This window comes from Grammomys surdaster, unplaced genomic scaffold, assembly GCF_004785775.1.
Source record: "Grammomys surdaster isolate TR1022 unplaced genomic scaffold, NIH_TR_1.0 100, whole genome shotgun sequence".
NCBI classification, from domain to species: domain Eukaryota; kingdom Metazoa; phylum Chordata; class Mammalia; order Rodentia; family Muridae; genus Grammomys; species Grammomys surdaster.
In genome coordinates, this window is record NW_021604579.1 from 15,764,459 (window position 1) to 15,775,529 (window position 11,071).

Sequence of the window (11,071 nt, forward strand, 5' to 3'; positions counted from 1 at the left end):
TTTATTTTATTTTATTTTATTTTATTTTATTTTATTTTATTTTATTTTATTTTATTTTCATGTGGATATTTAGAACTATGGTGTAATATGCCTGGATCTCTAGTCAAAGCATGGAATTGAATTCCTCTCACTTGAAAGCTCTTGCCTTTGCCAGATCTTGGGTCTACCATCCTTTCCCTAATTATGGGATTACATTTTCCAGAAATGTAGGTAAAAATTTAAGATTCAGGAAATAAAAGGTTCACAGGTCGGTTTATTTTCATATTGTTTTCATTTATTTTCCAGGAAAAAAAATCACATTTCAATAACAACTTACATGAAACTGCATTTTCAAACGGGAATCCTATTTGCAGCAATGCGTCCTCACGAAGAGTAGTTGCATATTCAAGATTCTGTGAGATGAATGACTGGAAGGATTGTGAAGGCAAGAACATTTATAAAAATCACCAGTTACAAAAAGTGATATCCACACATTCGCTAACTCATAAGGCGAGTGATGTGAAGATGGTCTCATGATTATTATCTTCAGTTGGTCCAGCCACACTCCTGTCCTGCTTGCTGTCCAGTAGAGAGAGCTCAACTCACAACGGCTGTCAGAGGGAACAAGCCTCTGCTGCTTTGTTGGGCTGATCACTGGATGCAGTCAGCCTTAGTGCAGATGAGCCACAAGCTCATGTAATGAGCAGGAAGGAACAGAGGCAAAGCATTGACTTTTCCACTAAATTTAAAATACACTTGAGTATTTGAACACACAGTGTCTTCTGTGAATATTTGATGCCCGAGATGTTTTATGCGATGGTATACACAGCACACGATTATAAAGAGAGTCAGTGTACTTTTGCTACATGGGTCACAGATAATTTGAAATAAAGGCCACTATCAGGTCAAAGTACACATTAATAAGTGTCTTCTTCACTGACCAGATGGATTGCATAACTATAAGTTAGAAACACAGCAAAACTTCTCTGTGATGCCTTTCTTAGTTTCTTATTGTTAACCGTAAAACTTCAGTGGCTTATACTGCCACTTGGTGGGAAATGACAATTCAAACTGGTCATTTCATTCAGAAAGGCTTTGCCCTATGCAAGGGAAAAATTAACGAGAAAACTTTTCATTTGAAACATAGTAGTGTTCAAACAGCCTAAAATCAGCCCTGGAAATGCCTTCTCTGCTGGTATGTAGGGCTAGAGTGTTACCCCCACGGCTCCTGCTGGTTTCCCAAATAATTATTCAACAGCAATATCCGGTTCCTTTGAATGAGATAAGGGACTGAGTGGGGATGGGGGATGTTATAAGGATGCAGGAGGGTGGAAGGGGTAGGAAGCAAAGGGAGAGGCACCAATCTCTTCCATGCATATTTATCTTAAAAAGCAGTAATTAAACACTGACCCATGAAATCAATGCAGCCTTAAGATATGTCATCCTAGCAACTGCTAAGAAAAGTATTTGTCATTGGATCTTCTGAGATAGTCATTTGGTTTATTATTTTAAATAGCTTAAGGTGATGATGAATAAATGAGATTCAACATTCATTTTGCTAGAAAAGATGTCAATAAGGTAAGGAAGTTGACTGAGTCAGATGGAATTAATATATGTATAATATGCTTAGTCTAGGAAGCAGGAAATTTATGGGTAGCTTGTCTATCAGGTAATAATTCAGACTCGGAATGGATTAAAGGTTGAATTATGTTCGGAAAACATAAATGTCATTTCTGTCTGATACAACAAATTTTAAATAAAGGAACATTTTTTATTTGATCTTATGTAAAAAATGATTTTTTTTAAAAGTAAAAATCAAAACAAATCAAAGTCCAATCCTTAGGGTCAGTCCTCTGAGTCTGTGCTGAGGAAATGGTGTACTGCATTTGACCTTAACTAAAATTTTTCATAGAATTGCAAAAACTATGTAAAAATATTATCAGCATTGCGCTGACACAAATTGGTTTCTTGAAGTTGTCAGTCAAATATCACTGAAGATTCTTTGCTAGTGTTAATTACTCCAAGGATTTGGAACCTTGTCAACAAGTAGGAGCTTGAAGTGCTGATCACAGGTTCAGATCTTTAAAAAACGGAAACAATTTCCATGCTGGGTTAAGAGTTCTTGGGAAAATAAAATTCAAACTCACTGAAAGATACTAGTGAGTGCAGAAAACAACACACTTCCGACGGGCAAAATTCCCTTAAAGCTACAATTGTCTTAGCCAGCCCCTCTTTCTTATATAATCTGGTTTATATATCCTTCAATGGAGCTGTGAATTATAATTAGAAGGAAGGTTTCCTAAAGTTTTTCAAGGGATAGTCTTATACTTAAAAACACCCTTTTACCAGCTCAGCGACAGACACGCTAAGCTTCATGAAGAGTGTGAAAGTTATTACCCATAGCTGAAGAGAGACAGTTGTGACATAAGACCATGCGTTTCAGAACACAATGAGTGTTTGCTTGGATTAATAAATCAAATATGATTTGGAAAATACTGATGAATGTAGTTCACATATACCATATTTCTCTTCTATAAAATAGCATTAAGGGTCACTTAATCTACACTGGCTTTGTACTAAAACTTCTTTTTCTTATGAGGCTAAAGATGCACTTAGTACAAGCTAAATGTACTCCAGGAAGAAAAGGAAGAAACCAGAAGTTCAGTCTGGAGAATAAATTTTTATACCCATGACACATGTCCACAATCTGTCTTTTATTTTTCAGCACTACCCATTTAGGATAGAAAGCAGAAAGTAAAACACAGGACCAGTCAAAAAGGCCATTCTTAGTCATCACAACCGATCCTAAAAGTTGACAGTCTTTCAAGAAGGAACTTTATTTCAATTGGATACTAACAATGTGGCTCTGGTTTACTGTAGATGGCACAGCCCCAGAGCAGTGATGGATGAGAAAGGCCAGTGCTTTTTGTTTCTTTCTTTTTAACATTTGGAGATGTAAAGAGTGCAGTCCACTCTCATTCCTCCTCCTCATTTTATAGATTAACAGGAAACATGAGAGAGAATGGTGAGAGAATGGTGTTCTACACTGTATGCCAAACGAACAAAGGAAACCAACGTAACACAAACAAAAAGGAAAAGGAGGAGGGAAGGTTCTACAATGCTCGGAGATAAATTGAGATACTGAGCATGGTAAAGAGGGTTCATATAAGAGTCCCCTCAGTGCCACATGACTTGATTTAGTTATTTATACCAACAATTTGACTCGTTGGCTAAGGTGAACATCATGAGGACATCATGGTAACATCACATTTCCTTATATTAAGTTTCTAAGTTATATTCTGAACCCACATTGATGTCACTAAAAAATTCGATTTCAGGTTTTAGAAGTTGCTCAACAGAAAAAGTCACAAGACAAAATAAATACATTTGACTGGGAGTTTGCAAAACGCATCCTCTTTGGGTGAAGAGAAATCTCCAGCACACACACACACACACACACACACACACACACACACACACACAATGTCTCTCATCTCTCTCTCTCTAGTGGATATTTGCATATTTTACTATCATTCAACTTTCACTGACAACATGTAATTGGTTTGGAAAAGGCAAGACAAAGCAAAAGGTGGTAAAATTCTTTTCAGAGTGAGGCTAATCTACGTTTATTAAGCCAAGAGTTTACGAAATAAAGTCAGTTTCCAGATTTACTGTCTGAGTGTCCCTTACAAGCAAGGAGCTATTACTAATTAGACTGAATTGGGAGAAAAACGTTAGAAAATTGGCATTTATCTTAGAAATTAAATGCTGAAGTACACTAGAATGTGAGCAATAAAAAGGGCCCTAGAGAATTATTAGAGCCACGGTGCTCAGCTCTTGGGCACTTATGAGTGTATAGATTCCAAGTTCTATCCCTAGAGATTGATAAAGACTTGCTGGTACTCATTGTAGTCTGTCTAGGTTCTGAGCATACAAAGAGGCCTCGATTTAAATCATTATTACTATGATTGGTTAGAAACAAGGGGTCTCAAATTTCATCCTTGGAACAGATATCCATTCTTTTAAAATAATATCTTATCCGGTTCCTCTTTAATGCTTTCAATGCAAACTTTTCAGAGTGCTGTTTATCTTGACATTCAATTTGATTATTTTATCAAAATAAACCAAATGAAAGAGCAAGGTACTCATTGCATTGTCAGGATAATTGAGGTCATTGCTAGCTGTGATGTCATTTTGGGGGAAATTAATCAACCTAAGCCTCAATACCATCATTGGGAAAATACAAGCTGAAAAGCATTTTTGCCATTTTGGAATCTAATTTAGAATGAAGTGATATCTGCAGTGACTGACAGCCCAGGAGTACTCACTGTACGGTTATTTTTATTGTGTAGAAGCTAATCACTATCATTACACATGTTCTTATAGTCTCAAAAGGTGGTTTGTCTGGGTTAAATAGAACTGTAAGTCTTCAGAGTAGGAAGATACTTGAGAATCATTTACATATTGTGATACTATGTTTCAGTGTCTGGAGAAATCCCTTCTCTGCTTGGCAACATTCTGCTTTTAGGATTCTAGACACATGCTTATTAGAAAAAAAAAAAGAAGTCCCATTAAAAAAAAAACTTGAAAACTGCATATGGATTCACTCTCACCATTAACGTGAGAAGGCAGGGATGCATTGCACATCAGTAGCAGAGCAAAGGTAGATTTGCTTCCTTCAAAGGAAGAATTAAAGGTGCAAATGTCTGTAACTATGACTCTGATACTTTGCAGACTGAGATCAAGGAGATGTATATAAATCGTAAAAAAAGCACAAGCATCTGCTCTTTGAATTTCCAGTCACCATTTGCACATGAACAGTCTTTCTAAAGGTAAGCTGCACCCCAAATACCATATAGGGAATTGTCATTTTTAGCTGTAGGTGTATCTCATAGAGTTTTAAATTAGCAATTGCAAGTTCCAATTGGGATAAAATTAAGACTAATTTAAACAAGAATTTATTTTGGAAAGTTTCATAAAAATATGGGGTTTATTTGAAGAGGAAAGCATACTTTCCATGTCACCAAAATAAAACATTTACACTTTCTATCAGCTTTAAAAGTCAGAGTGTTTAGGAAATTGCTCTCTGACTAATTAGAATTTTGTCTTAATTTAGCTTACTGTCATGCCAACTATCTGGCTATGAGCTAACCCATTTTGTTGGGACAAAAGGGAACCTGACCTGATTGACACTGATAATTGAGACCTGGCCTGCCTAGTCTTGGATCACGTCTCAGAACATGAATTTTTTATCCCACAGTGCTGCACACAGAGCTTTACCAGGAGGTGAAATCGCACAAGCTTAAAACCAAACAGCACCAACATCTCCATCTTTGATATGAGCAACTGTTGTTATTTGACCTACTTTCTCAACTAGAAGGAACCACACATTCCCCAATGAAGCTCTGAATATTCAAGTCTTAATTTTGAGATCACCAACTGTCATTTCATTTCACAAGAGTCAATTAAGGGATTATAAGATTTCTTAACAGTTTCCAATTTGGTTCCTGGAAACGTTTGAATAATGTTAGAGACTACTTAAATCTCTTTCTTAAATTACGTTTTTACAATATCAACAAAATTATTCTTTGGAAAGAAACATTGTGTATTTAATGACCAATTCATTCTAAAACTTCACAAAAATAAGATATAAAGAGAAGAACATGAGAAACAGTAATATTTACATATTTTTAATATGCTTTGTGTTAATATTCAATATTTTTTCCATGAATTGACTACTTAAAAACATTGTATAATCACATTCTAGATAAGCTTCATTTTTCTGCTTCTTACTCTCCATTGGCCTAAATTTTTTCATTTCCACATGTTCCATTAGATTTAAAATTAACATTTTATTTCTCTATTTTGGTTTCAAAGCCAAACCTTTTTGTAAACAAATTAGTTTGTTCAAAAAACCTTCAAAGCCAGGCTGCTTTGGGGAATTAGGCAAGAGCCTACTTTAAATAGATGAACTGTTCGCAGGTAAAAATGGATCACCTTGGATATCCTTTTGGTAGTAAGCATTGATCGAAGAGAACATAGATAAATCTACAGAGCTCACTAGAAACGACTGCCAACCACAATCTCACTGTTGAAGTAAGACTTAGAAAATTTTAATTTGATTCTAAAATTGAAAGGAGCTGATGTCTCTTTGTCAAATTTGAGTGGATACAGAATGAGATTCAGCAGCAAACGATACACACCCCAGCTCAGGTGGAGTTGTTTAATAGGAGAACCTCGAACAGGAACTGTTCTCTGCTTAAAATAACTTGTGATGTACTGGAAGACGTATTCTTTACGCCTGACACGACACTGCTCTGATTCCCCTCTGGTGGGGCAGACACTTCTCCCCCCCCCCATCCCCGCCCTAGAACTGTGGCATTTACTGACGTTCAAGGCCACTGTCCTGGCTCTGCTTCTAATTCCCCAAGAACGGTGAAGATTCACAGTTGTATACGATGAATCTTAAATCTTCCCAAAATATTCATAGGATAACAAGGTGAATAGAATTTCATTTATAAAGTTTATTTCTTCCTTCCCCCAAAGATGTAAATGATAAGTTTAAAATTCTCCTTTTGGATGGAACAGGGAAATATTTTTTTTCCTCCATGTTTCTGTGGTTTGATTCTTGTGAGTAAAGATGAAACAAGGTACCCACCCCTGGATGCTGGACGAGGGAGGCCCCTCTGTTCAAAGCAATTGTGCAAAAGTTTCAACCAGTTCAGCTACAGAAAGTCTCAAAACTTTAAAAATCACATTGGCTTTAATCTGATGACTTAGCAATCTCCACATTTGCCAAACTGCAGAGAAGGGGCTTAGGGTCAGGAAAGATTTCAGCATCCTCTGCACTCTTGGATATAATTTAATATACTTAAACTTTAAATATGAATTGCTTTTCCCTTTTTACACAAGTTATAAAAATAAGAGGCCCTGTTTACACAGTTTGCATTTTTATGAAATTTGCAGTTTGAAAAAAAAGCTCTTTAAAAAGTGGTAATTAATGTTTCTCTTTGAATATGCTGTAACTTTAGAATTGTTTTTTTTCTGAAATAGTTTCTGAATTTAACCCACTAAACCGAAGCTAGAAGTTTTCTTTAGCACTAGAGGGAAACATAGTAAAGAGTGAAGGAAAGGAAGTTGGGTGTTTTGTTTCTGGTTCCATTTAAGGTTCTTGATGTGTGGCACCCCCTTTATGATAACTATCAACATTATATTTAAATTTTATATATTGACAAAATGCACTGTATCTCTGTAAGCATTGTGCCGTTCAACAGTACTGCTGTTAAGTTTACATACCACAGTTTAAATTACATCTGTTTCAGGAATGGAAAAGGCTAAAACCCAAGTGTCTAACTGCCTTACTGGAATGAAGGTACAGTTTACAAATACAATAATTACATTTTAAAACCATTAACAAATATTACACCTATAAGTAAATACTGTAGAACTGATCATCATAGTACGGGGTGCAAGAAGTCACTGCTGAAAGCCAGGCCCTTCCAGCTGACAGACCCCAAGTACGGACATCGGCTTGTTTTCATGAAACCAGATTAAAACATGTCTCTCAAACAACAGTTCTCCGGGGCATGGATCTTCCAAATCCTTGCATGACTGTTTATTAGTTATCTGCCAAATATTTTCCTGCAAAACACAATCACAGATCAATACATCATCTACAAGCTCAACGGATTGTCTATTGCTGCTGTTCTACCCCTTGGAACCAAACCCTGCATGTCTGGGGTTCCACGCTCCTAGGACGTGGTGAGGTTTTCAGGTTTCTTAGTTCTCCACATGCACAATCACCAATTTTACTTCTGCAGACAGTTTGCTGAGCATTCTGGATCCTGCCCAGGTGGGGAAGGGATTTGTCCCTGAATATGAGAAGCCATTCATATTTTTTTCAGACAGGTGGGGAAGGGATTTGTCCCTGAATATGAGAAGCCATTCATATTTATTTCAGACTTAGTTCATTTGAGAGTGAAAGGGATATAATTAATAATGAATTACATCAGAACAGCAGACATAGAAACCAGGACCCACAGGAGGAGGAAGGAGGGGAGTGGTAACATGTTTGCTTTGCATGTTTAAGGCTCTAGGTTTACCTGTGCAAGCCACTGACAAGAGCAGTCACTTTATTACCAGAGAGATCCTGCCCTCCATAAAAGCTCTATTGTTTGTGCCATACCCGGTTCCTGGGCAAACAGTTCATACCTGTAGACTAGATATTTATCTATCGTCTGTCTGTCTGTTTGTCTGTTTGTCTGTCTGTCTGTCTGTCTGTCTGTCTGTCTGTCTGTCTGCCTCTATCTATCTATCTATCTATCTATCTATCTATCTATCTACCTATCTATCTACCTATGGGGGCGGGGGGAATGTATACATCGATGCATATGTGGAAGTTAGAGGACAACTTGTGGGAGCTGATTTTCTTCTTCCATCATCTTGACTTTCAAAGAGTCAAACTCCGGTTATCAGGCTTGGTGACAAGCACTTTTATTCACAGATCTACTTCACCAGCTCAAAACTACACATTATTTTTTTCAAAAAAATTATTATAGTATGTGTATAGATGATGCGTGTGTCTGTGTGTGTGTGTGTGAGAGAGAGAGAGAGACAGAGAGAGAGAGAGAGACAGAGAGAGAGAGACAGAGAGAGAGAGAGAGAGAGAGAGAGAGAGAGAGAGAGAGAGAGAGAGAGAGAGAGAATGAGCCAGCACACATGTGGAGGTCAGAGGGCAACTGTTTCAAGTTGCTTCTCTCCATACACGTTGGGACCTAACCCATGTTGTCAGGCTCACGTGGCAAGTGACTTTAACTTGCTGGGCCATCTCACAGACACATTAAAGGTTGCTTTTAAAGTAAAAAAAAAAACCAGATCTTTCCGGGTCTTAGCTTAGCCTGACAATTCTAAATTTCAGAAAGTTAGGTTGGTGGAGAAAACAGAAAACCTCCCTAGGAATCTAATGCGCCCACACCTTAGGCATGCCACACATTTTTATGCTTTCTGTTGTTTTTTCAAAAATACATTTTCAAGTCAAAGCCTAGTCTGTTGATCGTGTTTGGCTCTACAGTGTCAGGACTTATCTCACGGACTTCAATACACAGATCACACAGGTGGGCATGATGATTCAGCCCAACATGAGAAACAGATCCAGCACGAGCAGCCCATGCTGGAATTGTCAGTTCATCTGTACTTCAATCAGTTATCAGTTTGCTTTCTAATGGGCTGTGGGGGTAGGAATTGTGAAGAGGCAGAATATGATGAGAGAAATCACAGCCAGTCCCTGTTTGAGGAGGGATAGCCACCCACTTACCTGCAGCAAACCTCTTCTTAATGAGTGAAAACCGGTAGCCTGCTCCCACAAGCTCAATGTCACAGCCAGAGAGAGTGCTTCCTTCACTTGTGAACTGCACAACTAACGGAGAAGGTTTGCTTGGGCCTTCTGATAACTGAAATCTCGCCAGTAAAGAACCTACGCCTTTAAAAGAAGAGCATTATTGCAAGACAGCAGTTGGCAGCATTCAGCACGTGACTTTTAAAGAGCACTTGAGCTGGGGACAGTGGTGGCACACGCCTTTAATCCCAGCACTTGGGAGGCAGAGGCAGGCAGATTTCTGAGATCAAGGCCAGCCTGGTCTACAGAGTGAGTTCCAGAACAGCCAGGGCTATCCAGAGAAACCCTGTCTCAAAAAAATCAATAAAACAAAACAACAACAAAAAACAAAACAAAACAAAACAAAAAAACCCCCAAAGGTGCGCTTGAGATGAACTTCGTAACACTGGGCAGCCTAGGAAGCTGTGTATTCTTCATTTACAAAAAAATGATGGCAAGTAAAGCATCCTTGAGTACTGTGAGCAACTGGTTGAAGTATGCCAGCAGAGGACAACTATGTGGGACATGACACAGGATGGATACATGCCATAGTCTATGTGAGTTGAGGGCTTGGTTGGAAAGGAGAGAGGAAGGTCCACTAAAAGCCACTTGCTTTGATAGATGTTAATAACTAAAAGAAGTCTAATAAAACATTCTGCTTGCTTCTAGGGCTACATGGCTTTGGGTTCATAGTTGGCCAATACCTGTAAGTTATGCCAGATGTAAGCCTTTAATTACATTACCTCCATTTTCTGACTTCTGGGAGATATCAGGAATCTTCCATAATATTCTTTGTTGTTCAGCATTCCTAAAAATAAAGGAAAGGGTTTTTTTTTTCCACAAAGAATTTGTTCAATAGATGCCACCTTTCCAGGTAGTGCTAAATTAAAATGGACTCAAAACGTTTAGCTCTGCCTAACTATATTTGTACCCCTACATGCATATGTGTTCTTCCTTTTCCTTATTCTAAGGAGCTAGAGCAATGCAAGATAAACAGAGGGAAATACAGTCCTTAGAATACATCTACCCAGAAAATAGATGAGAAGCAATTGTTAATTGTGGGGTTTAGGTAACTTTCACTGACAGTGCTGGTTACTGCTAGCTCACATTTGTTTTGTTTTATTTTTTAAACATTTATTTATTATATATGGAGGCTTTGTTTGCATGTATGCCTGCATGACAGAAGAGGGCGTGAGATCCTATTATAGATGCTTGTGAGCCATTATGTGGTTGTTGGGAATTGAACTCAGGACTTCTGGAAGGGCAGCCAGTTCTCTTAAGTGCTGAGTCATCTCTCTAGCCCCCACATTAGTTTTAAAGAAGTATTCTACATTTTGCTAGTACTTGTGAAAAAACTGAAACCCTCCTCATCCCCCCATTACAGATGATTCTAGCACTCAGCAATTTCCAGTCCCATCTGATTCCTACCAGTTTGGCTCCTATAATTTGGTGGCTCAGTGGAACACTGCATCCCTTAGACTCTCTTGCAGTTAAGGTCCTAGCTCCAAGGGAGGCTCAGGTTCGGGAGGTTGAGGAGTCTGATGAACCTGTCTGCTGTTTCCCTAGCCAGCAGCCGGAATGAAGTGTCTTAAAACACAGAGTCCAGCCTGGGCCCCGGTGTGTGTGTGTGTGTGTGTGTGTGTGTGTGTGTGTGTGTGTGTGTGGGCCCCAGTGTGTGTGTGTGTGTGTGTGTGTGTGTGTGTGTGTGTGTGTGTGTGT

General features: G+C 38.3%; 1 protein-coding gene across 7 annotated transcripts in view; it reads right to left on the reverse strand.

The window, feature by feature from the left end:
- Positions 1-4,924: 4,924 nt before the first annotated feature.
- Positions 4,925-11,071, reverse strand: part of Sgip1 (SH3 domain GRB2 like endophilin interacting protein 1) — a 197,364-nt gene continuing 191,217 nt past the window's right edge. For 5 of the 7 annotated variants that reach the window (XM_028785371.1, XM_028785363.1, XM_028785357.1 and 2 more), the window contains 3 exons: positions 10,096-10,160; positions 9,293-9,457; positions 4,925-7,620 (listed from right to left, as the gene is read on the reverse strand). In XM_028785371.1, coding sequence (XP_028641204.1) covers positions 7,598-7,620; positions 9,293-9,457; positions 10,096-10,160 — 253 coding nt within the window. In that variant the 3' untranslated portion in view covers positions 4,925-7,597. The remainder of the gene's footprint in view (positions 7,621-9,292; positions 9,458-10,095; positions 10,161-11,071) is intronic. The other 2 variants (XM_028785335.1, XM_028785343.1) reach the window with 1 other exon arrangement.